Source organism: Mustela lutreola, chromosome 2, assembly GCF_030435805.1.
Source record: "Mustela lutreola isolate mMusLut2 chromosome 2, mMusLut2.pri, whole genome shotgun sequence".
Taxonomy (NCBI): domain Eukaryota; kingdom Metazoa; phylum Chordata; class Mammalia; order Carnivora; family Mustelidae; genus Mustela; species Mustela lutreola.
Genome location: NC_081291.1, coordinates 182,581,666 through 182,607,797, shown reverse-complemented (window position 1 = coordinate 182,607,797; position 26,132 = coordinate 182,581,666). Strand labels below are relative to the sequence as shown.

The 26,132-nt window shown below is 34.9% G+C and overlaps 1 protein-coding gene across 1 annotated transcript in view; it reads right to left on the bottom strand.

Moving 5' to 3' along the window:
- The window catches only part of PROS1 (protein S), a 67,074-nt gene that overhangs the window by 10,795 nt on the left and 30,147 nt on the right, over positions 1 to 26,132 (bottom strand). Inside the window, exons 4-11 of the mRNA XM_059164415.1 lie at positions 20,772 to 20,858; positions 18,246 to 18,368; positions 18,015 to 18,146; positions 14,808 to 14,933; positions 12,289 to 12,410; positions 9,052 to 9,167; positions 5,882 to 6,071; positions 831 to 998 (exon numbers count right to left, since the gene is read on the bottom strand). Coding sequence (XP_059020398.1) covers positions 831 to 998; positions 5,882 to 6,071; positions 9,052 to 9,167; positions 12,289 to 12,410; positions 14,808 to 14,933; positions 18,015 to 18,146; positions 18,246 to 18,368; positions 20,772 to 20,858 — 1,064 coding nt within the window. The remainder of the gene's footprint in view (positions 1 to 830; positions 999 to 5,881; positions 6,072 to 9,051; positions 9,168 to 12,288; positions 12,411 to 14,807; positions 14,934 to 18,014; positions 18,147 to 18,245; positions 18,369 to 20,771; positions 20,859 to 26,132) is intronic.

Below are 26,132 nucleotides of genomic sequence, written 5' to 3'. Positions count from 1 at the left end.
AGTAGCCATTTTATAAATAGTTTTTGAATAATTTATTTTACTTTTAAAATGTCTTGATTTATCAATTTCAAAGGAACAGATGCAGTCACTCTCACATGAGTTAACTAATTCAGGTTTTATATCATACTGCAAGAATCTTTCAAAAGTTAAGGTAAGTGTGAATTGCCATGAGTAAAAGATGGATATTAAATGGTAAATATTTAAGTTAAATCAGCGAGTATAATTGACAGGCCCATGACTTCAAATGAAATTTTTAAGACTCTTAAAGGACAGTGATTAGTCTCCTTCGTGAAACCTATTCCACAGTTATTAGACAAACATCATATTCCAAAAATCATCTATTATATATAACTTCAATTTATGATAAGATGAAGTTAAACTCCCAGAAAAGATTTTTTTTAAAAAGTTCCAGCATCATATGCTATTTTATCTCCCAAATTTAAGTCCTAAAATAGACGTAAGAAAATTCTTTGATTGGCTTCTACAAAACATTGTATTTTTGGACTCAAATACATGTATTTACATTTGTAGTAGCTGAATATGCACAGTTATCATGTTAACAATGAACTGATGCTTGAGAACTGAAAGAAAAATCTACTTCCCCATGAGTAATGCTGGGGATTTAAATGGACTCAAAAACACTACATTTATTTTCTTATTTCCTTAATATAATTTCAAGGATCACTATGTTATTTTTCCTTGTTCAATTTAAGTTGTCACAGTTGGTTCAACAAAATCACTTCTTTTGACTCTCAGAAAAACACATTTTCAAATCTATTACAGACAAGAGTAATTCATCCATGATGAATGATAGAAACTTGGATCATTACCGGTCTAACGAGTGTATTCTCCGCTTTCCGAGGTAATCCTGCAAAATATACTTTAGTTTCTAGAAATCCACTTGTAAGCTTAAAAAGGCTTTCGGGTTTATTTATATTCATTACAGCTTCTTTAGATATTTTCACACTAATACTGTGTTCTAGTTCTTCCACAGAGACCTACAATTAAAAAGACAAAAATTATCAAACCACCAAACATCACTGCATGTCATTTGAAACACTAAGATTGAAAAATCCTGTTATTATTCTGGTAAATAATTTTTCAAAGTAATCATTTTAGTTTAATTATTAATTTGTTGTAATCCACTTGATATAAGGTGGTAAATATGTGTTTTAAAATGGTAATTTTTGATTGAAAATTAAATGAACCCCATATTTTAAAGTAAAAAAGAACCCACACAATACTGTTCTTTTAATTTTAAACATCCAATTATAATATACATAATTCAAATCCAGTGTCATAAAATTAAGTTTCTTTTAATCGAGTCACTTTACAAGATCTTAGAAAACATTTAAGTTTTCCTATTTTACAGTTGTCTGAAAGTATACATATGGAATCAATAATGGAAATAAATTCTTAATATAAAGTATGAGAAATCAGTACCTCCAGTATTCTGTTCATTACACACAAATTATACTTTATTTCAAAATTCAAAAGTAATTGAGATCATAAAGAAGTATAATACATAAAATTAAATTGGGTTTTTCCAATTTTGAAAGTAGTTCTGTTTTGTTTTTTGTTTTTAAGTAGGCTTCATGCCCAGGATAGAGCCCAACATGGGGCTTGAACTCATGACCCTGAGGTCAAACCCTGACCTGAGATCAAGAGTCAGACGTTTAACCGGCTGAGCCACCCAGGTGCCCTGAAAGGAGTCCAGCTTTTTAAAAAAGGTTGAAAGTGATGGTAAACAACAATAATAGTAATAATTTCAAAATCTCCCCAAAAGGCCATTCGAAGAACTACTGCTGACATTTCCTCATGCAAAACTGTAGCGCTCAAAACGCAAACTCTTCTTTTACTAATCAATGATGGAAGCAAAAGAGCAGGCCTATGAAAGCACCACTACAGGAAGGGGAAAACTGTGCTCTAAAGCAAAATACTTTGGTCATGTTTACAGTTAGTCAGTACACTGTCCTTAATACAGCCAACTGGCATCATTTTACTTGAATGACTATTCCCTCCTTGAAAGATGTTGTCAGCTTCTAGAACCTCAGTCTCACTTGCATCTCCACATTCTTATCACTCCCTCTCAGCTTCCTTTGCTGGCTCCTCCTCTTCTCTCAAAGTCTATTCTACACCTGAGTTCAGCACTCTACACCTTTTCCCTCTAGTCATGCAAATATGTTTCAATGGGGGTGTACTGGACCACTCTAGGGTATTTGGAAAACTTAGGGATAGGGATGGTACTTTTAGTTGTCACAATGAGTAGGACGTAGGGGATGCTGCAAAATGCTGGACACCCTGTAATATGTAGGAAAGTCATGAAAAATAAGTAATAAAATATTCAATATCCTGCAAACCCTCTGAACATCCCTACAGGATATTCTTTATGCTGAATATTCAGAAATTTTTATCTATCTTAAATTGAAGGCTAGGGGCACCTGGGTGGCTCAGTGGGTTAAGCCTTTGCCTTCGGCTCAGGTCATGATCTCAGGGTCCTGAGATCGAGTCCCACATCGGGCCCTGCATCGGGCTCTCTGCTTAGCAGGGAGCCTGCTTCCTCCTCTCTCTCTCTCTCTGCCTGCCTATTTACCTACTTGTGATCTCTGTCAAATAAATAAATCTTTTAAAAAAATTAAAAAATAAAAAAAAATAAATTGAAGGCTGGACCTTAAAAGTATATCCAGCATCTGACCACTTCTCATCACCTACCAACACTATAGTCAGTGATGCCATCTTCTCCCCACTGAGTTACTGCAATGGTCTCATGACCCCATAATCTGTCCCATTCTTACTCTCTACTATCTAGTGTCCACAAAGCCATCATGTCGTGATACAAACTGCCTTTTAAGATACGTGCAAATTAAATCCTGTCACTTCTCATAATCATCCAAGTTCTTTCTACTTAGCATAAACTCCAAGTTCTCACTATAGTCCCCATGACCCTATCTGGTCTTGTTCCAGAGTACTTCTAACCTCATTCTCTGCCCCTCTCTCTCTCCCTTACTCACCTGCATCTACACTGACCTTTGTGTTGTTCCTCAATACAACAATCACATCCTCTTGCCTGATGCTCTGTATTTGCTATTCACATGGCACAGAATCATCTTCCCCAGAGATTTCTCATGATTTATGCCCTGGTCTCCAGTCAGATGTAATCTCATTGGGGATGGCTTTCCTGATTCCACATACACACTCATCATCACTCTCTGTTGCCTGGTTGTTTTTGTTTCTTCCTCTTAGCACTAACCACTCTCTGACGCATCAGTTTGTTCATGCAGTTTTAGGTTTATTCCTCACCCCTAGTACGCAAGCTCCATGAGACCAGTGATTTTGATTTACTCACTGTTGTAGCCTCACCACCCAAAGGAATAGCACATAAAGTGCTCAATAAATTTTCTCAATATGCTCAATAAATATTCTACTGAATGAATAAAACTGTGATCCAAGTTACAGATTTCCCACCCATATTAGAATCATACCGAAATATGAGATATAATAATGACTTATAATAGAGCAATATTTATTTCTATGGTTTATAATTACCATTTTAAGTACTTAATAAGTACACACATTCTATTTATCTGGATTACAGCACAATTCTACATTTTAATTGCTTATTTTTAAAGTATTTTATTTGAAATTTTAAAATTATTTAAAATCAGTGAAAAACTGCTATGAAGTGAATGGTCCAGTTTACAGATTAATTTAACTTAACTTTGTCATTTAAAATATTTACTTAAAATACATAGCTATTTGAGATAATTTCTATAGCTGCATAAATTTGTCTGAAACGGTATAGTTTATTAATAAGCCATCAAAATTATAAAATGGTAAAAACAGTATGCAGTAATTTTTTACATGAAAGATATGAAGAAAAAAATCCCATTTATACGGTGGGGGTGAACATTCATAAATTGTTAAAATATCAAATTGAGAATTTTTTTAAAAAGCCAGCATCAAATTTACCATATTAAAGTTTTTCTGTGACTTTTTTATTGTTCTTAAATTTTCCTGCCAAGTTGCATTCAGTTTATAAAGGGAAATGTTAATCAAAATATGGGCACATCATTAAATAAGTTTCTTTTAATAAGGATCATAACCATAACAAAATGTGGAGAACTGAGTAGCTGCCTTCTAACCAGCCCAGATCCTACCTTTCAAATACGGTTCATAGATAACTCATTAGTAAACACTACCTGCAACTCAAGATGTTTGCCTCACAGATAAACATTTACCTTCTTTATATATATATTCTGTATTACCTAGAATGTATCCAAGTTCTCTGTCAAACAGATAATATTTTCAATTTGTATCAATTAACCAGAAAAATTGTGTTGGCTCTATTTTGCTGAAAAGTGATCTTAGTGATTTTTAGATAGGTGATTTGGGGACATTAGGCAATAAAACGTATTCTTCAGTACACGGGAGGCACAGCTGTACGCATCAAGCTGTATGCACACACATGGAGTAAAGGAAAGCTGTAGTGGCAAAGCTATATATAGCAGAGAGAACCTCGGGAGAAGCCAGAGAACATTAGTGATTACTCTGACAACTGCATCTGATCTTGTGCAGACTGTATTCTGGTGAAAGTCCAGAATCTATGGCTGTCGCAGGACGAATAGCCCCAATTTTGGTAAAACACATCTGTCCCCAACTGTACTTTATTACTACCTGTAGTGTAACAATTTCACATCCCATTGCATTAGCACATAAGGCAACACAAGCTATTAAACTGTGAGGTACTAAGGAAGTCCAAGAGCAAGGAAAATCTCAAGCCAGAGTTCTACAACCTTGAACGCAGGAACTTAGCATTTGAAAAGGGGCTCACTAAAAGCTCATGGAATAAATGAGTGCATGAGTGAGTAAATAAAGAAATGAAGTAATTTAGTGATGATCTCACATGTCTTCTCAACATGGACCTCCTGGCAGATCCCACAGGCAGACAAAGTGTCTCTTTGGGGTACCACATTCTTTTTTTTTTTTTTTTAAGATGTTATTTATTTATTTGACAGACAAAGATTACAAGTAGGCAGAAAGGCAGGCAGAGAGAGAGGAGGAAGCAGGCTCCCCGCTGAGCAAAGAGCCCAAAGTGGGGCTCAATCCCAGGACCCTGAGATCATGACCTGAGCTGAAGGCAGAGGCTTTAACCACTGAGCCACCCAGGTGCCCCGGGGTACCATATTCTAAGGGGAAGCTGATCTCTGAGTTATCAGCTGCTGAAAGTAGCAATGACTCCTTTGCAGAAAAGAATTCTCCCCATTAGAGACTAGGAGTAATGCCCTCATGAAAAATTCCTTTTTAGTCTCACTGTTAGGGATTATGTAAAAATGCTCATTTTAAGTACTCTACTTGGTACTACTATACTAGCTAGTGTGTACTGTTTGTACAAATTGATTATGTATCTATATTCTAATATTTAAAATTGAGTTAATTACTATATGTATTACTCTTTCTACATGTATTTCTATGTTACTGTGTGTATTTCTCTTTCATTTAAAAATATGGGTGGCTATTCAGTATGGCTGTCCTTGATCAGCAGTGTCTTTGCATAAGCTGTTATGCCTGCTAAAAACCCCTAACCTATAGGAGAGACACCAACAGTAGCCACTAAAAAAGGTAAAAAGTCAAAGATAAAGTAGTCCAAGCAAGTAACTGAAAATAATTTCATACTGTTTTCAATACTATTTCAAATATTATGTGAGGTTATCATTTCTCAGACGCTGTTTCAAGGACATACAGTGCATGGGATATGCTTCATACAACATCAAATAAATCCGGCTCCATTTACATTTGGTATCAGTATAAAAATAAGTTATTAATGATGTTAAACAAAGTGTGTCAAAGTAGAGACGTTCTTTGTGAAATCTGCAAAACCTACCATATTCCAATGACCATTATTAATAACTTTGCCTCCAGATATGATTTTGGTTGTAAATTCATTCTTAAACTGAATTTCAATCTTTCCATCACGAAGTGCAATCAGGAACCAAGCTGAGTGGTCAAGAGATTCTGCATACAGGACAACACCTTCTGAATCATAGGTCCGAAAATCAAAATGGGCTGAAAATCTAAATAATGGAAAAAAGAAAGCCTTAATAGGGAAATATGGAAAGCTCAATATACTATTCCTTCTCTTATACTAGTAAACAGCAGTATATTGAGAGAGCCAACTCTTTCTTTCCTGGAATTAAAAAAAGAGTAGGGCAGAATTAGACTGTTCATGTGTTATCTCTGGTTCCATGTGTGTTTAATAACAAGTTATTATATTTTCTTGCTTATTCTTAGAGTCTTTTTCCCCCATGAACAGATGCTTTGGTAATTTTTCATATTTTTGCACTGCATTTGGATTGCATTTCATATTTTTTTTTGTTTTGAAGGCCCTTTTTTAAATGTTGGAATTCATGCACGTACAAATACTAGATATATTGTATCTCTCCTGGAGCTTCTTATACACTATATAATCTGACATTATGACATTAAGATTCATTTTTTTTTTTTTTTTTGCTGTGTCCGTAAGTGATTAGTAAAAGATGTTACAATTTCATGATGGGTTTATGCATCAAAAGGCCTGTTTTCCCTGTGACTTCATATATGTCAGGAAGGAATCACTCACAGAGACATACAAGACAGTACCTAGATGGCTGCAAACATAATTAAGCCTTCATATGTGGAAAGAAAGGTAAAGTAAATACTTTAAGATGTATCTGTGAGCCTGATTTCAAAAGCTCTCCAAAACTCTAACTGTGTAAGTCACTGTACTAGAGCATATAGGAGGAGAGCTTAAAAGATGTAGTCTAGCCATGTGCTTGGGGGTATCTGAGCTCTGGCAATGACTGTTACAATTAAGACCCTAGATATATACGCAGCTATTACAAGGGAAGATGTTAGAAATGCTGGATTAAAAAATAACAGGTACTGATTAGTGCCTTAATGACACCATAATGAGAATCAGCATTAACATTTTCAAGAAACCAGCAAATCAAAATGACTGAAAAATGTGACCTCAGCAGGGAGCCTGCTTCCCCCTCTATCTCTGCCTCTTTCTCTGCCTACTTGTGACCTCTCTCTCTCTCGCTGTGTCAAATAAATTTTTAAAAATCTTAAAAAAATAAAAATAAAAATAAACAAAATGACTGAAAAAAGACAAATAGGGAATAGAAAAAATATTTGTATAACTATTAGTCACTTGAGTTAAGCTAAAATAAAAGTAATTTACACTAAAAAAGTTAGGACTTCAGATAACAGCCAAGTAAGGTAAGAAAGAATCCTTACCTCCCACTAATAGTAGTGGGGGCACCATATACAACTTCTAACTTCAAATGGAACAAAGAAAGGCTCATAAAATCAATTTTTTAATCTCTAGAATTCCAAAGAAATATTTAAAAGAGGTCATGTGGAGTAAAGTATGTTGGACAGATAACAAGGTAGTAATAATTGACTGAACTAAGATTATTTTTTTATTTTATATTCTTGGTTTAGGAAAAGGACCTCTATTCTCTTTCATAACCACCACATTTTGTTGATGCTAAACATGTATTATTCTGTCAAAACCCAAATCTGTGTATACTCAGGATCTTCCAGAAGTTGATCCTAATATGGAGGTAATCTCCCTCTCTGCAAAATCATGCTAACCCAGTAATACAAAGAATTGTGTTCTGTATCTTTCTGTCTGGAATATATCAGCAAACATTGGGGAACAATTCATTCTTTTTCTGAAATTTTGTAGAATGAAAAGGATGAGTGAATTTGTTAACTTTAGGATAGAATAAATATTTGACCATTGAAAACAGAGCTGAAGGAATTTGCAAAAAGCAGGGGAGAAAAGCAACCAAGCACTAACAATTCTTTGTGTTGCTTACTTACCAGGTGGCAGTTTATAAAAAATTCATTAAGCTATACACTTAAGGTACGTGTATATTTCTGTATATGGATATATACTTCAATAAAAAGTTTAAACTAAGTAAATAAGGAACAAATAAATATTGAAAAAAATCATTATTTGGCCTATTTGATCCAATGTTAGAGCTCAAACTATTATGAGTTGTCAGAACTGAATCTCCCTGAACATGTCTAACTATGCAAAAATTAACCTTTTTCTCTCTCAACCTCATTATTCTTTTTGCAAAGGAAATGCTGTTTCCAGTCTCCGTCACTAGACAATATTATTTGCTCTGAGATGTTAAAAGGGAAAATCGGGTCCTGGTGGATAAGAGTACTGAAGGAGCACAACTGTATCATTGAATTTGAGAATATAGTTCAAAGTTCCTTAATGATGCGATATCTATGAATTTAGTTGAATTATTTTATGAATAATCATTCATATATCTAATGAATTAAACTGTATGTAGGCATGCTTATCTAATTAAAATATTTTAAAATATGGATTCTATAAATCAGTCACAAATACACTTCCTTTCCACTTTTCCAACAAAATTCCAATTTCTTTTTTCTAGCTCCAACCATGTATGACTCTGAAAAAATTTGGTAATTAAAGTAGAATCATGACCCTAAAGTACAAGCAACTATTCTTTTCCTACAAGCAACCTAACTGTAGGAATAACAGAAACTGTACTCAGTCAATTAAAATCATGTGACATGTTTCTTTAAAATACTACCTAAGTAATCTTATGAATTTTCTTTAATAATTATGAATATAACTATATTCTAAAAGCAATACTTTGAGTACTTTCTCATTACTTAGTTTTTATAACACATATGAAGAAGAATGGAAATTTCTCAAATATATTAAATCTACTTTCCCAACTTCTTAGTACATACGTATTCACTAGAAAAGGAAGAAGGATGTATTAAGGTAAAATGATCACTGGGGAAGGTCAGCCTAGAATGACCCAAATGATTTCTAGCATGACAATAAACATGGGTGAAGGGGTAAATCAACTTTAGGGCTCCTCAAATCATCTGATTGATAATATCCCTAAATTATCCAATTGGAAATGCAATTTCATACATTTCAAACCTTTTTTGGTCACTAAACTTCTGTCCTTACCTGCTTACCTCTAGAGATTATTACTGACATTGGTACCTCACCTGGTGATTTCCGGCAAACGAAATTTTAAATATAAAGCCACCCCTACAAATTGCTCTGCCAAATAAAGTAATTCATAATTTTTGTCAAGGTTCAAAGGAAGGCACACTGGAACAGCCTGAAAAAAAGGAAACAAAACAAAGAAACAAAATGCATAGGTTATTGCTTGCTGTTTGTGTCAGGTTAGCATTCCTTTCTCTGCTTCCTAATGGTCTTGTCAAATGTGTCCTCTCTGATAAGTTAATTAAATTAAGAACACCCTTGGTAATAAAGCAACATCTTTTACTTCCTTATATAGTCCATCAGTATGACTTCTCAGAATGTGTGTTTTTAAAAAGTCTTGCTCAATGTATGTGGCTTGTATTTTTGTCCTTACTATTTCCTTTGCAAATCTCAGCCCGAAACACAATCTTTTTCTTCTAGTAACAACACATATCTCCTAATTAACTGCAGCTCTGATACTTTCTAAGAATTATATTAGAAAAAAAATTTGGAGTCAGAAATCGTGGAAAAATTAGTATACCAAGAAGTAGCACCTCATACATTCATTCATTCATTTATTAAGAAAAATTTTCTGTGGCACCTGGGTGGCTCAGTGGGTTAAAGTCTCTGCCTTCAGCTCAGGTCATGATTCCAGGGTCCTGGGAACAAGCCCCACATCAGACTCTCTGCTCAGCAGGGAGCCTGCTTCTCTTCCTCTCTCTGCCTGTCTCTCTGCCTACTTGTGATCTCTCTCTCTCTGTGTAAAATAAATAAATAAAATGCTAAAAAAAAAAAAAAAAAAAGACAGGGCCTGTTTGCTTTTAAAAAAAGAAAAATTTTCTGAGCAAAACTGTATCATCTAGATAACAAAGGTGAGGTAGGGGAAGCTCAAGGAACTCTATTTTAGAAAGACTCCATTTCTGCTATTTTCTTGCTCAGCCCTATTTACTCATGTTCTATATTTCACCTCCCATCTGCGTAAAAGCCAAAGAAGCTATGTTCCCACTCCAGGGAGTAGAGCGGAGCAGGAAAGTTAATAATTCTCTGAGTTCTGTCCTAGGCCCCAAATATCTGATAACATCTAAGAAGACCTGGATCCCAAACATGTTATAGGACATTAGCTTTGAACAAACCTCAGCTGACACTGGCATCAACACCCCCCACCTTCGATGATTTATAAAGTAACACCTATTACTCACCCATCGCTCGCCTTTGATCAGACCCTACGCTGGATTCCTAAAGGAACACACGCCCTGGACCCCTTTCCAATATAAATCCCTAGCCCTAAATAATGAAGAGACCCATTCTCTTTTCCTTTCCAAGTCCCCCAGACACTCTGTCTGCTATACTCTGTTATTCACACTATTCAGTAAACTCCACTTTCACTTTCCCTGGCACGAATTTGATTTCTATCCTGTGGGAAGCCAAGGAACCTCTTGGCTGTTCCTGTGGGAACTCCCTCACCCCACCTTCCCAGGTTCTCGGACGGAGCCTGCCTGCATCAAAGGAAATGCTGGAAAACCTACATGGGATAAATATAAATTAAGATGCCATGTTAGTATCCAAGGAATTAACAAAAAAAAAAAAAATGATTCAGGGACATTAAATTTATTATCAAGGTTTTTTTTCTAAGAATAAAAGCAAACATTAAAACAGAAAGCTTTTTAGGGATAAGTTCTTGGGCACATATACGGATACTCAAGGGGGGATCTGTGTACCTGACACTGTATTAAATCAAGGTCCAGAAACAACATCTCATTTCCTCTTAGGATTTCAATAAATCTATTCCAGGGTAGATGGTGATGTGTAACTACTACAAATACTAAAATAATAAAAGATTAAATTACAAAATAGACATCCACAGAGCACGGCATGCAATTAAGTATAGTCGAAGTTACTGCATATGCCAAATATCTCACCTTCCCTTCCCTTCCCTTCCCTAGTAGGTGGCATTTATTGAATGTTACATGTTTGGACATACACAGTATAGTGCTAGTAACGGATACAGAGGTATGTGAACACACGTGATTAAATCACCATTTAAGGTGGGTTTTTTGTTGTGTTTTATTTTGTTTTACTCTGCCTCATAATCCTGTAACATTTAACCTTCACTTGCATAAAGGAGTTCAAGAGTGGGACTAAGAATCACTAACATATGATCCTTATCCACAGAAAAAAGAGCTTCAGATGCTGATCTCTTTCTTTTTTTTTTTTAAGATTCTATTTATTTATTTGACAGACAGAGATCACAAGTAGGCAAAGAGGCAGGCAGAGAGAAAGGGGGAAGCAGGCTCCCCCACTGAGCAGAGAGCCCTATGCAGGGGGCACTCGGTCTCAGGACTCTGGGATCATGACCAGAGCCGAAGGCAGAGGCTTTAACCCACTGAGCCACCCAGGCACCCCTGACCTATTTATTTCAATGAAGGAAAAACTACCCCAACATTCAATTCTTGGGTCAATTAAATCCAAGTGAATAAAAGCAAGTTTGAGAGATAAAGATGAACAAAATTGACCTCTCTGAATTTTTATGTACTTAAACCCCACTAAATTCCAATTTGAAAGTTATTTCCACCCAAGATTTTATGAGCACTCTTGCAAGTTCTGACATGCTGAAGAGCGATCCAACTTGTCAGAGTGGGATAAAGAAAAGTACACTGAGGAAAACGTTCCTGCTAAGGTTTCTATGTAAGATGTTTTTTCTCACAAAGAGAAGTATAAGCCTCAGCTTTTCTTAATTTTTTAAATAAACATACTCATTGTATTTTGTAAACGTACAGCCTATACGGATGAACACTTTCTGAACTATGACCCTGCAATCATTTTTTTAAACCTAGTCACTAATTATCCCCAATATTTATAGCTTACATGACCAAAATTCGTAATTGGACTGCGATTCATAGCCTGCTAGCCTATAGCAATTATTATAGAACATCTGTATTTTTCCTGGGGTGCCTGGGTCAGTTAAGCATCTGACTCTTGATTTGGACTCAAGTCATGATCTCGGGGTTCGTGAGATGGAGTTCTTGTGGGACTCCATGCTCACTGGGGAGTCTGCTTGAAATTCTCTTTCCCTCCCTCTCTATCTCTCTCATGCTCTCTCTCTGTCTCTCTCTCTCAAAATAAATAAATAAATCTTTAAAAAGATGTTCTTTAAAAAGAACATCTGTATTTTCCTGACTTATCTCAGCTATGTGGAAATATGTACCCCAGTTTCTCATTTTAGAAGAGATGGTAAGTTTAGCATTGCAAAATGTTACCTCACAGCTCTTGTGATCTTGGGCAAGTTTGAATCCTTTTTTCCCATCACAATAACAAGAGAAACCTCCAGGGTAGTTGACACAAAGTTGAGCGCATATGTTCTCAGAGCATTCGTCCACGTCTGGGGTAAAAGGGAACACAGATCTTAATATCTTCCAAACGTTCAATCCAAGAGGAGTATTCCAATTTTAGCATAAGATAATCAGTGATTATAGAGGTGCCGGTAGTTAAGTCGGTTGATCATCTGACTCTATTTCAGCTCAGATAATGGTCTTGGGATCTTAAAATCAAGCCCCACACCAGGCACCACACTCAGCCCCGAGTCTGCTGAGACTTTTCACCCTCTCCCTCTACCCCTCCCCTTCTTGCACTCACTCACTCCGTATCCCAAATAAATTAAATAAATAGATAGATAGATAGATAAAAGATAATCAGGATACTAGATTCTTAGTAAAAGAAATCTCTCTGCCATGAAATCACATTTCAACACTTGGCATGGAAATTTAAATGAGTGTCAAGTGTAATTTCTATTATTTACACAAGTGAAATAAATTTAATGTATAACTTTCAGTAATAAATAATTAATAAAAATATAACAACTATGCTAATTTTCCAGTTTTTAATTTGAAGGAAAAAAGACTGAGAGTCTCAAGGTAACTGTCATTTCTAACTAAATGAATTCCATTGAGACTGCCTCCCAATTATTTGCTTTGAAGAAAAGAAAGGGAGGGGTAAGGAAGGGAGAGGAGAGGAGAGGGGAAGAGAGGGGAAGAGGCAAAAAATCCCTTTTAACTGAAGGTTAATATAACCAGGTATTACATAATATCAAGAACATTCGACATTCCATAATGCAGCATTAACAGTGACAACACATTTGAGGATGTATCTTTATTTCTTATCACTTAAAAAAGAAAAACAAGCCTCACTGTGCTATTACCCCGCCTATTGTGAAATCTATACAGCCCTGTTCTTGCCCATGTTTTGAGAAAATCATCTTTGAAAAATTGTAATAACATGTTTCAGTAAATCTATTTCAGAGCTACATGAGATCCTTGATATTTCCAAAGCATGCATCCTCCAATCTTGGTAAATTTACAAGTATATAAATGCATATATTACTAGCATACAAATTCCCCCATAAAATGCCTCAAAATACAACTGAAAATTGGTGATTCCTTAGCATCAAAATTAAATTGCAGATAATTGAAGTAATATGAATATGTGTCATATATACATCTTTTTCAAAAAACCTGTGTTTTATTGAATAAAACTACAATATACATTATAAAGTTGGCTAATACCATTCTTAATATTACCATAGTAATTTCTATCTGGAGCTGTGTGAGAACAGAAATGCTGTATGGAAGAGATATTTTTTGGTGAGTGCATAAAATGTAAAACATCAAAATATCAACAGGAACAGATATATTTTTTAAAAAATTATTTTAAAATTACTATTGATTTAGGCAAATTCATAAAGATAGAAAATAAATTAAAGGTTATCTCCCAAAAAGTAGATAGAGACAGAAAATAGTTTAGAATTTGGGAGAGGAAGGAAGGGAAATTTATTGCTTAATGGTTACAGAGTTCTGTTTGGGATGATGAAAAACTTCTGGAAACAGAGAGCAGTGGCTCTGTGGCCATAACCATGTGAAAGTAATTAGAGCCCCTGAATGGTACCCTTAAGAATGGTTAAAAGGGTACATTTTATACACATAAACATAGGTATATAATAGAAATATTAGAAAAATCACTATTGATTTGATTAGTTTTAGTCAAGATATTAAATCTAAAGTTTTTAAGATTTAAAGGATATGAAATAATTTCCATATATCTATGATCTTTTATTAAGCCCCCCAATACTTCCAAGTTACATGCACACCTGGCAGCACTCCTTTGGCCAAATGAATCCAAAGGGCTCTCCCAAATCCACAGGTGCTGACAGTACTCATCAATACTTTTTAAATTTCTAGAGCTCAGTTATCATTTCATTATGATGAGATTTTTTTATATGTATTTAATTACAACAGAACTATGTCGTTTCCTATGTAAGAATAAATGACGTACAGAAACATGCGCAGAAGATTACCAAAATGCTTGGTATAAAACTGAAGGTTTCTAACCTTCCATGTAACATCCATGTGATTTTTAAACTTGTCTTTCTTTTATATGTGTATGTTTTTCCTTCCAGATCGAAACTCTTTTTATCTTTTAATATTATTTAAATGATGTGAAGATATGTTTATTTTGCTTTTATCAAACATGGGAGGTCTCCAATTCATACATAGCTTAGAGGACAAACAGAGTGCGTAAGACTAAACCTAAAAACCATGCTCTTAGCTACTTTTACTCTGGAAGGAAGCCAATGATTCCCCATTTGGCCACGCTGTATATGGAGCTTGCCGTCTTAGGAAATCTTATTGTGGACATCAAACAGAACCAACGCTTCTAATCTCAAACCAAGGCTCAAACCCACCCTCTCCACCATCAACAATGATAGACACCACCACAACTCTACCTTCGCAAGCCTTTAGTACAGGATTGTATCTGTAGCCTTCAGTACATTCACATTCAAAGTCTCCTGGGATGTTCTTGCACACAGCTGTGCCACAAATGTCTGGCATTACAGAACACTCATCCACATCTATAAATGAAACCAATAGATTAAAAAAATATTTTTCCCATACCAGAGGATAATAGCAAAGAATGCTTGATTTGTGTTTCCTGCATCTAGTTTAATATATATAATGAGACAATAAAGTGGCCTGGGAATAACAAAATTTTAAGTCTATCATCACGTTTTAGTTTACTAAACATGATTTCTTCATGAAAACATATAGGGAATTTGATGGTTGCTATGTTCTTCAGAGTTATGTAAAAGGAAAGGGCTTTAGTTATTTTCTTATCAAGCTACATTACACAAATAAATGGGAGAAAAGATTCACCATATTCTTAATATATATCCCTAAATACATGTTTGTTTGTTTGTTTTTTTAAGATTTTTTATTTATTTATTTGACAGAAGGGATCACAAGTAGGCAGAGAGGCAGGCAGAGAGAGAGGAGGAAGCAGGCCCCCCGCTGAGCAGAGAGCCCGATGCGGGGCTCGATCCCAGGACTCTGAGATCATGACCTGAGCCGAAGGCAGCGGCTTAACCCACTGAGCCACCCAGGCACCCCCCTAAATACATGTTTTTGAAATATGTACTCGAAAGTGGATTCATTCTGTATTATCACAAATATAAAAAATAAAAATGAGGTGACTCATCAGCCATGTTTTCCTTTGGAAATGGACAGGAGCTAAATCTGCACACTATTATTATTGACTGAAGTATTCAAGAGTGATTCAAATTTAAAAAAGAATAGAGGAAGGTCTCTAAGTATGTATAGAATTCCATTGCAAATTTTAGTGTCAAATTAATATTCAGAAATTTCAGGTGCATTTATTGTATTTATTATATTATATTAACATGTATATTACATGGTAGAGTAGGAAACAAAATACTAATTGCAACTAATCACTAGATGAAAGCATCTGTGAGAAAAAACAAGTTGCAGAAATAGTTCACTGGAGATGTAATTATTAGTGAACTTTTCTCATCTGTACTCTCTGGAGACAGACAAATTCAGAATGGAAAATATATTTTCTACTCTATAAAATTGAGAGTTTAATTTTTCCATAGACTAATAACCAAAACTTCAGACATTACTCTATTTATAAAAGCATGAACAGAAATAACTGAATCAATTCCTGTATAAGGGAATCCTATATCATGACTGTATCAATGTCAATATCCTGGGTGTGATATTGTAGGACAGTTTTGTAAAATGTTACTACTGGGGGAAACTGAGAAGAACACATGGGATCTCTTTCTATAATTTCTTACAATGGCATGTGAATCTCCAATTACATCAAATAAAATATTCATTTAAAAAAATAGCTATAAAAGCCATATTTTAAAATAAAGTGAAAACATATGACTAAAATTATTTGGTTTGAGGCATACTGCAGAGAACTATCTAAATCATATGAGTTCAGGTTATAGCACATTGATTTTATTACCCTACACTGACATCTAATGTCTGACAAAAAGTTTTATTCTTGCATTTGTAGACAATCACTGGCAACTTGATCTCAAGCAATATCCACATCTTGGCAAAGACCCTATTGTAATAGTCATATACATATTTTTCTATCACTTAGTTCATGGATAAAGTCTGTGTAAATGAAGTATACAAGAACATATGTCATGGTCATCGGGGATATTCTTATGTATAAAAGGACTTTTTGTAATAACTTATATACATGTGTATTAACTCAATGGATAAGAATTAAATAGCTTTTAATTAAAAATATAAGTCACAACTTCTTGTTGTGAAGAAGAATACTTCTGCATTTAAGTATTTAAATTCAAGTATTTAAATGCAGAAGAATGAATGGGTATTATTTGCTTATAGAATACATATGGTATCCTGCATTATGATGGTTTTCTATAATATGTTCTAACAGTAGTGGTATTCTCAATTTCTAACCTCAAACCTCAGACCTTCAAATAGGCAGACAGGAAAGATGTATGGTCACAAATTGGTAATGGTTTAGGAGAAATTGTTAGTTAATGCAGTTCACTTTAGAGTCATTTAACTGTGCTTTAAACAATATTATAGTAAATTATACTATAATAAACACTACAGTACGGTGAGGGATAGAACATCCCTTCAATAGAATTGACTAGAGTTGAACAGGAACACTTTATGATTTAAGTTACTGTATTGTTCTACCTCATAGCCAAAAGGAGAGGCACAAAGAGGGAGGGAAGGAAGGAAGGAGGGAGCGAGGGAAGAAGACGGGGGTGAGGGAGGGAGGAGAAAATTATTTCCAATTTCTAAAGGCAAAACCTAACTCCAGGCTGGAAAATTCATTTTTAGCCATCCACACATAGCACAAATATTCGAAGTTTTAATTGTGGCAGTTAAAAGAATCAAATAGAAAGGACAATAGACAGAGGGGAAAAAGTCAAAATTGGAGGGAAACATAAGGACAATAAAAAACAAAGGAAATACACTAGTACAATGGCTTATTGAAAAGTTAAACTGACAGGGATTATTCAAATCTGAAGGAAAAAAAATAGTTATGACCGATGATGAGATCTTACATGTATAAAGAGAAAGAAAATAGTTCATCTTTCCCAAAACCACACAGGAAATAAGTTGTAAGAAGAAAGGATTATATTAGATATTTGACAGGTATATCTAACAAGGAAATATGAAATACAGTGGAAGAGGTTATTAAGGATTATGATGGATTACTCTGTATAACTGTTTATCTTATGGTATAAAGGAAATAATATTAGAATGTCTGGAAAAAATAAAAACAATGATTTTGCAAAGACTCTAGTAAGCAAGGACCTGCACTGAAACTTCACTTTATCACCTTTTCATGAAATTCTTTATTCAAACGTATACACACACACACACACAGTAACAAAACAGTAAAATACTCAATAAATAATACAATACAATAAGAAAACAATGAAAAACTCTATAAATGACAAAATAATCCATGAACATTAAACTAAAAGGCGGTCCCCGAGTATCACAAGGCTTCAAGGTGGGTAATAATGTGTATTTGTTACAAGCACTTACAACCAGAGAGTTCCAAGGATTTCCTGGGGAAATTCCACTACCTGAACTTTGGCCCCACACAGTAAATGCCTTCTTGCTCTTACCTTTGCAGTCCTTCTTATTTAAAAGCATAAAAAAACCACTTTTACAGGAACAGTGGTAACTTCCAGGTGTATTATCACATATCTGGCTGCAACCTCCATTTACATTTGAGGGATCTTTGCATTCATTTATATCTAAGAAGGGAAAAATAAATTATTTTTAAAGCAATAAGGCCTCTGGAGAACGTTCTAGGAGACCAATCCAGAGGAGTGAGGTGGGTTTAATAGACATACCATATTCACACTTGTCTCCTTGCCAACCTGGTTTACAGATGCAAGTGAATGTAGCTTGACCATCTCTGCAGCTTTTGTACCCATCTTCATTGCATGGCAGGGGACTACATTGGTCTGGAATGGCTGAAGGAGATAGACAGCTATTTAATTTTTGCCACATGCCATGGTAAAAAAAAAAGAACTACATACCCTTTAATAGAAATCCTGTGCATGAAGCCTGTAATCAATGAAAAAAATCGTAACTCCTTCCTTCAAATAATACTTTTTCATAGAAAAGTGAGTCCAATATTTTTTTTCCTCTATGATCATCAGCCTTGTTTCCCAAACTCCACATATGAGTGAAATCACATAGTACTTGTTTCTCTCTGACTGACCTACCTTGCTCAGCATAATACTCTCTAGCTCCATCTACATTGTCACAAATGGCAAGATTCCACTCTTTTCTAAAAAGAGAAGCAGACCAAGAAGACAGCTTTTTATTTTTTTTTATTTTTTTTCTCTCTTATTTCTCAGAGAGAGAAAGAGAGCGCATGCACAAGCAGGGAGAGCAGCGGGCAAGCTCCCTGCTGAGCAAGAGGCCCGATTGTGGGTCTTGATCCCAGGACCCTAGGATCATGACTGGAGCCAAAAGTAGACAATGAACCAACAGAGTCATTCAGGCGTCCCACCAGGCCAACTCTTAACTATGCAGGATGGCCTGAAGGTTGGCAGAGGGGAGGTGGGGGGAGATGAGTGAATGGGTCATGGGGATTAGGGGATGCCCTTGCTGTGACAAGCCCTGTGTGTTGTATGTAGGTGTTGAATCACTAGACTGTGCACCTGAAACTCATATTGTTTTGTATGTTGGTTAATTGGAATTTAAATAAAAATTTTTTTAAAAAGTGAGTCCATTAGATTAATCTTTATAATTATTTTATAAAAGGGAACTACTTTTATATTTGCAAGTATATACAAATATACAACATATACAGTATAAATTTATAAATGTATTTTGTTATTTCTTCATATAAATTATCATATTTGATCCTTAAAACAATTCACTGTGGTAGGCAGAACAAATAAAACTAATTGGTATCAACAGAAAAAAGAATTTGGGACTTCCAATTTGGGTTAAGATGAAGTACATGAACTAGATTCATCTTCCTGCCTTAAATAAATACAACTCTGCTCAAAAGACATAAAATAATGGTTTCCAGACACTGGACAATAGGTAGCAGAGAACTGGTGATTCCTAGGGGAAGGCCATTTTCTTCATAAAATGTGACAGAACTTTACCACCATCTTAAATGATACGCCCAGTTGCGTATTTGTGGTCTCTCTTCCCTCACTAGACACTGCGATGGTCCCTTGGTTCCTGCACATTCCCACACTTGTTTCTCAAGCCTTCCTAGTTAACTCTGCAAATTCCTTCCAACACATTCCTGTTTGCTTAAATTAGCCAGAGGAATTTTCTGTTACATGTAAAAAAAAAAAAAAAAAAAAAGTTTTAAAACTAAACAAAACGTAATTGCCAAATTTTTCAATAAATGTTCTAAAAAAATCAAGTTTTTGAAAAGTGGCAATAAATTAAGTATTAGTTAAAATTCTAGAAGACAGGCTAATCAGCAAATTATTAAATTATTTTTATATCCGGGACACCTGGGTGGCTCAGGGTGACTAAGCATCTGCCTTTGCCTCAGGTCATGATCCCAGGGTTTGAGGGATTGAGTCCCTCATAGGGTTCCCTGCTCAGTGGGGAGCCTGCTTCTCCCTCTGCCTGTTGCTCCCCCTGCTTGTACGCTCTCTCTCTAACAAATAAATAAATAAAGTCTTTAAAAACATTACTTTCATATCCTCTGGTAAATTAAAAAATAAAGTATGTATTAAATATACATGTTCAGGCAAACTATTTTACTTGTATAATTACAACTGACTTAAAGTTAGAGAAAATTCAGATACATGAGTATTTAGATAATGCCAATGTCACATGTAAAATATTCACTAGACAGACATCCCAATTTACATGTTGCAATTTCACCCTTTTGTCTTTGACTCTCACCCAGGATATTAGAGATAAATAATCTACCAGAGTTATCACTAGGCGCTATATGAACTTCAGAGGGAGAAGGCTAATGTGATATTTTAATTTTTCACATTTATATGACTGGTGCCAAAACTTAGAAGAATAAGCATGGCTGCACTTTATACATGATCATGCAACGACATCCAAAATAAAGCTGTCAGGAATAAAATTCTGAAGTTGAGGACCTAAAGCTTAGCAAACAAGGAACACTGTTCAACTTAAACATCAGATGGAATATTTATTTGGAGTAAAATAGCAGCATTTACATTTGGGGAAAAAAAAAACAAAACACATTCTTTCAAACGATTTTGAGAATATCTCCTTGCCGGGACACAACTCTTCTAGAGCTCATTTGTTGATTTTAAACATTAGTTATATTTACATGGTATATTTTATTTACTTGAAGGGTTTTGCTTTGCTTTATTTATTTATTCATTTTTTAAATAGATGGTAGAGGTGTTTACCAGTGACACAGCTCCGCAGATCAGGGTGAGCTTCGGTGGACTGACGTGCAGCAGTGAACAACCCAGCTCGGAAAGAGCCAAGACAACCTGTAAGTACAAGCAAATGTAGTCTTTTTAGAGTAGATACATTTACTTCCTCTGAAATCATGGTGGAGGTAGAAATTATCCAAAGTGATAGAATATTTATCTTCCTGGGGATTGACAGGATTTGGCATTCAAAATGTCATCCCTGAATGTTTCTGTCCACATTTTTAAAAATTTAAATATTCTACAAGCAAGATTGCAGTAAATACAGAATCATGAAAAAAAGTTTATGGAAACTTCTTTTTGGAGAAGAATCTTAAAGCAAGAGATGAAAAAGATCTTAGATTAACAGAAAAATTTACTGGCAAATAAATCTATGTTCTTCACTCTGCAGCAGAAACCTAGAGTTACCCTCATATCCGTAGGCCAGAGTCTAATTTAAAAGTGTCTAGGGGCACCTGGGTGGCCTCTGCCTTCGGCTCAGGTCATGATCTCAAGGTCCCGGGATCGAGCCCCACATTGGGCTCTCTGTTCAGAAGCAGATCTGTTTCCCCTCCCTCTCTACCTTCTTGTGATCTCTCGCTCTGTCAAGTACATAAATTTAAAAAATCTTTAGAAGTGTCTATAATTAGGGCGCCTGGGTGGCTCAGTGGGTTAAGCCGCTGCCTTCGGCTCAGGTCATGATCTCAGGGTCCTGGGATCGAGTCCCGCATCGGGCTCTTTGCTCAGCAGGGAGCCTGCTTCCCTCTCTCTCTCTCTGCCTGCCTCTCTGCCTACTTGTGATTTCTCTCTGTCAAATAAATAAATAAAATCTTTAAAAAAAAAAAAAAAAAAAGAAGTGTCTATAATTAAGTCAATAGATTAAGTTAGTGTTTCTGGCTGCTGCAGGCAACTTCTAATTCTCTCAGTGTTGTATAGAGACTAAGATAATAATATTTGTATAATGCCTCAATATTATAAAGTAGGTTTACTTCATTTAATTTCTCACTATAACTCTGTGAAATTAGATCTAGCAATCTGGCAGCAAAAACAGCTGAAGTAACAGATAAATACTTACATACTTTTAAGTAGGAGACATTTAGTGTCAACAACAATTCTTTATAGTCTCTGAAGACAACATTATTTTTATCTGTATCTATATCTATTTATCATTTCATTGTACAGCTAATCATAATTTTACTAGTTACCGTAACTTATTACTAAAGAAATGGTATTTTGATTACCTTTTGCTGAGTAACAACCCCCAAAATTAGAACCTCAAGTAATCCCTCCATTTTGTTCACAATCTGTGGGTCAAATATTAGAAAGGGTTTAGCTGGGCTGGTTTGTCTCTGTTACACATAGAGTCAGCCAGGGCCACTGAGACTGGAAGATCCACCTCTCAGGTGGCTTTTCTTTCTTTCTTTCTTTCTTTCTTTTTTTAAGATTTTATTTATTTGAGAGAGAGAGAGAGCATGAGAGAGAGCATGAAAGGGGAGTAGGTCAGAGGGAGAAGCAGACTCCCCATGGAGCTGGGAGCCCAATGCGGGGCTCAATCCCGAGACTCTAGGATCATGACCTGAGCCAAAGGCAGTTGCCTAACCAACTGAGCCACCCAAGCACCCTGAGATGGCTTTTCACTCACATGGCTGACATTTCTCTCTTCCCATGTGTTCATAATTCAGGACTTCTCAATGTGGTTCAGTTTCGTTTAGCATGCTGGTCCTAAAGTGGCTCTTATTTCATGGCAGTTGGCTTCCAGGAGGAAGAAAGCAGATACTTCCAGACCAATGAAGAGGCATTTTGTCACCTCTAGAGTCTACTGATCAAGGCTGTCCCAGGGTACATCCAAATTCAGGGAGCAAGGAGGCACTATGTTTATGATCACTCCATGCTGCTGCATATAAGTTATTGCTTCTAATTTTTTGCTTGCTAAACTTTACTCCATTGCAAGCAACCACCATTTTTATAATCCCCTCTACCCATGAAAGATACTTAAATCGCCCCCCAACGTCCCACCTCTACAAGTTGCACTGCAATGGATATCTTCATGCAGATCTCATTAGTACATGCATAAGAAATAGATACCCAGGGGTTTCAAGAATTGTGGGATCATTAGATAGGCACATAGTTAGTGGTTCTCTAGAGGTGCGTTTCCACCACACAGCTTAAGAATTTCTGTATTTGGCTTTCTAACTTATACCACAATAGTGAAGTGAGTGATATTTCATATTGTTTTTTGATTTCTAGTGAGATGGAGCATACCTTATGTCATTTATTATTAAAGATTTTTATTTATTTATTTGACAGAGATCACAAGTAGGCAAACAGGCAGGCAGAGAGAGAGAGGAGGAAGCAGGCTCCCTGCAGTGCAGAAAACCTTGATGTGGGGCTTGATCCCAGGACCCTGAGATCATGACCTGAGTGAAAGGGAGAGGTTTTAACCCACTGAGCCACCCAGGTGCCCCTCCTTATGTCATTTAAAAAATTTTTGTTTCCAGGGCACTTATCTACAGTAGTACTGGTCCTGGACAAAAGTATCAAAATTTGTAAATTATATGGTTGTTCTGTATAAACTTTATCAAGCTCAGAAAATTCTCCTATAATCAGGAGATTTTTTTTTTTTGCAAAAACAGTTTGCAAAAAGGTTTTATAATCAAATGCTGAATTTTATCAACTGCTTTTTCTGTATGAACTGAGGTAATAATATACTCTTTATGTGGATAATTAAATTGATAGATTTTCTGATGCTAAACCATTCTGTATTTCTGTAATAAACCCTACTTCTTTGTGATATATTATTTTAATACACTTTAGATTAGATTGAACATCATTTTATTTAGAATTAATTTATAATTGAAAAGGAATTTTTTTGCCTTTTTAAATTTTTTTTTATTTTTTATTTTTTATAAACATATATTTTTATCCCCAGGGGTACAGGTCTGTGAATCGCCAGGTTTTTATTTTCTTGTATCATTCTTAACCTGATTTTGGAATCAAGATTACTTCAAACTTTTTGAATAAGCTCACAGCATAGAACCTTATTCTCTCTTCTTGGACAATTTTTTAAGAGAAAACAACATTTTTTTTTTTAAATTTAGAAGTCATTTGTATAACATCTGGGTTTGAATTTGAGGGGCACCATGGAAGAGGGCTTTGAGGTTTTGCTGATTTAGTAATTACTGGTAACCAAGTTATCAACTTCTTACTATAAAATTATAGTGTTATATATTTTTCTGGGAATATATCCCTTTTATCAAGTTTCTAAATATATTTTGGTACAGCTATTTTTATTATTTTGTGATTATACTTTATGATTATCTTTATTTTACCATTATAAATTCAATCTATGTTGGGCTTATAGTATTTCTTCTTCTTCTCCTACACTTTGTGTTTTGGCATTTTGTTTTTCTCTTTTTCTTTTTTCTTAATTATTCTTACTAGAGGTCAATCTAACTTACTAACCTTTTCAAAGAATAACATTTTGCTTTTGTGAATCTTTTGTTTTCCTTTTAACTTATTTCTATCCCTATTTTTGTTATTTTCTTATTTTTTGCTGCTAAGAGTTTGCAATATTGTACTTTCTTAAACCTTTTCTTGCTTTGTATGATTAGGTAATTTCTTAAATACTCCAAATGGTCCTCTTACTGCTACCTCAGCAGTCAGCCCCCAACTTCCCACACACACATATTAGGTCAAGCCAGCCTTCAGTTTATTCATGAATTTCTCACATTTCTTGTGGTTTTTCATTTTATTTTGTTATCATTAGTGCCTAGAATGCCAATGTTTCTCTTGAGATGATTTTAAGAGAAGGAAGGAGTCAGCAGTCTGGGCTAATTAATTAACTTGGCAAGAACCAGAAACTAAAATTTATTTTTAATGTTTATATTTAGACTCAGAACTGAACATTTTCCAAAGAAGCTTCTCTTCCATTAATATAAAAATCCACTCTATCAGGTGATATTTAAAAGGCTTTCATAAATGGTAGGGTTATTCATTTTATTTTCTAAGGAAAGAACAGAACTTAAAAACTTAACATTTGTGTGATGAAATCGACAGTATTTTTTACCAAATTCCATGTTTCCAATGCATTACATACGGTGTATGGATAAACTGAAGCACTTTCTAACCCCTGAAACTCCAAATCTAACACTGCCCACTATGTGAGTATTAGTGATCTAAGTTCTTGGGTGGTCTTATCTCATGCTAAGGAGATTCCTGAATAAGTTATGGTAACTAGTAAAATTATGTTAGGTTTGCCAAGGACAGGTTCATAAAGTTTTTCCCCCCCATTTGGGGCCATTGGCCTATGGAATATACACATCAAACGACATAAAAGTTTAAGTTAGGTAGAGTTTTTGTTTTTTTGTTTTCAACAGTGAAATTCATTGCATATGCCTATACATAAGTAAAGACCAAAATATAAATTGTGAGTCAAAAAGTAAAAATGATATAAAGTAAAGTTTTGTTTTAAATTAAGGGTTGGTTAAATAATAATACTTTACATTTGAAGAGTAATGTAAAGTGAAAAAAAAAACCTATCTACATAAATATACTTATCTGGTATTCCCAACAGGTCCGAAGTTAGAAAATATAATTATAGCACACATTTAAATAAGAACCTGAAAAGCAAAATAACTTGTTTAACCTGACACAGTAGAAATTTTTAGATCTGGGAGTAGAGCCCACATCTTACAGGTTTTGTTTTTGGTTTTCTTTTTTTGTTTTTTGTACTTGATTATTCTACCATGCTGCCAAAGAAGACAAGCAAAAAGAAAAGAAAGTTGAGTAGAGCCAGAAAAGAGGAAAATGAGAAAAGAAGAAAAAGGAAAGTATTTTATCTAAGGAACTTTCCCAAAATACATAATGTTGTATTAAAAAGCTATTTATCTTTATCCAAATGTACTCTGTGATCAAAGGTATATATTTCTTGAGTGCTGATGTCCACAAAAACACAGCTTCATTACATGGACCTAAGAAACAAGGATTAATACTGTATTTTTTAATGCAAACGCTTTTAATTTTCAATAGCCAAATACCTTTTCTATAAAATATTTAAATTCCTACCTAAAATTGAGAAGCTAAAACAGTCTTGACATTCTATCTTTTCTCCACTTTAATTATGATGATTTATGTCATAAACTCTGAAGAGTGTAGAGATTTTTTTCCTTCATTAAAAGATAATCCATAAGTTCCAGTTATAAAGTGAACAAGTCTTGAGGTATAATGTATAGGATGGTGACTATAGTTAATAATCCTGTATTGTATATTGGAAAGTTGCTAAGAAAGTAGATCTTACAAGTTTTCATCACAGGAAGAAGAAATTATAAATATGTTGTGGTGACAGATGTTAACTGG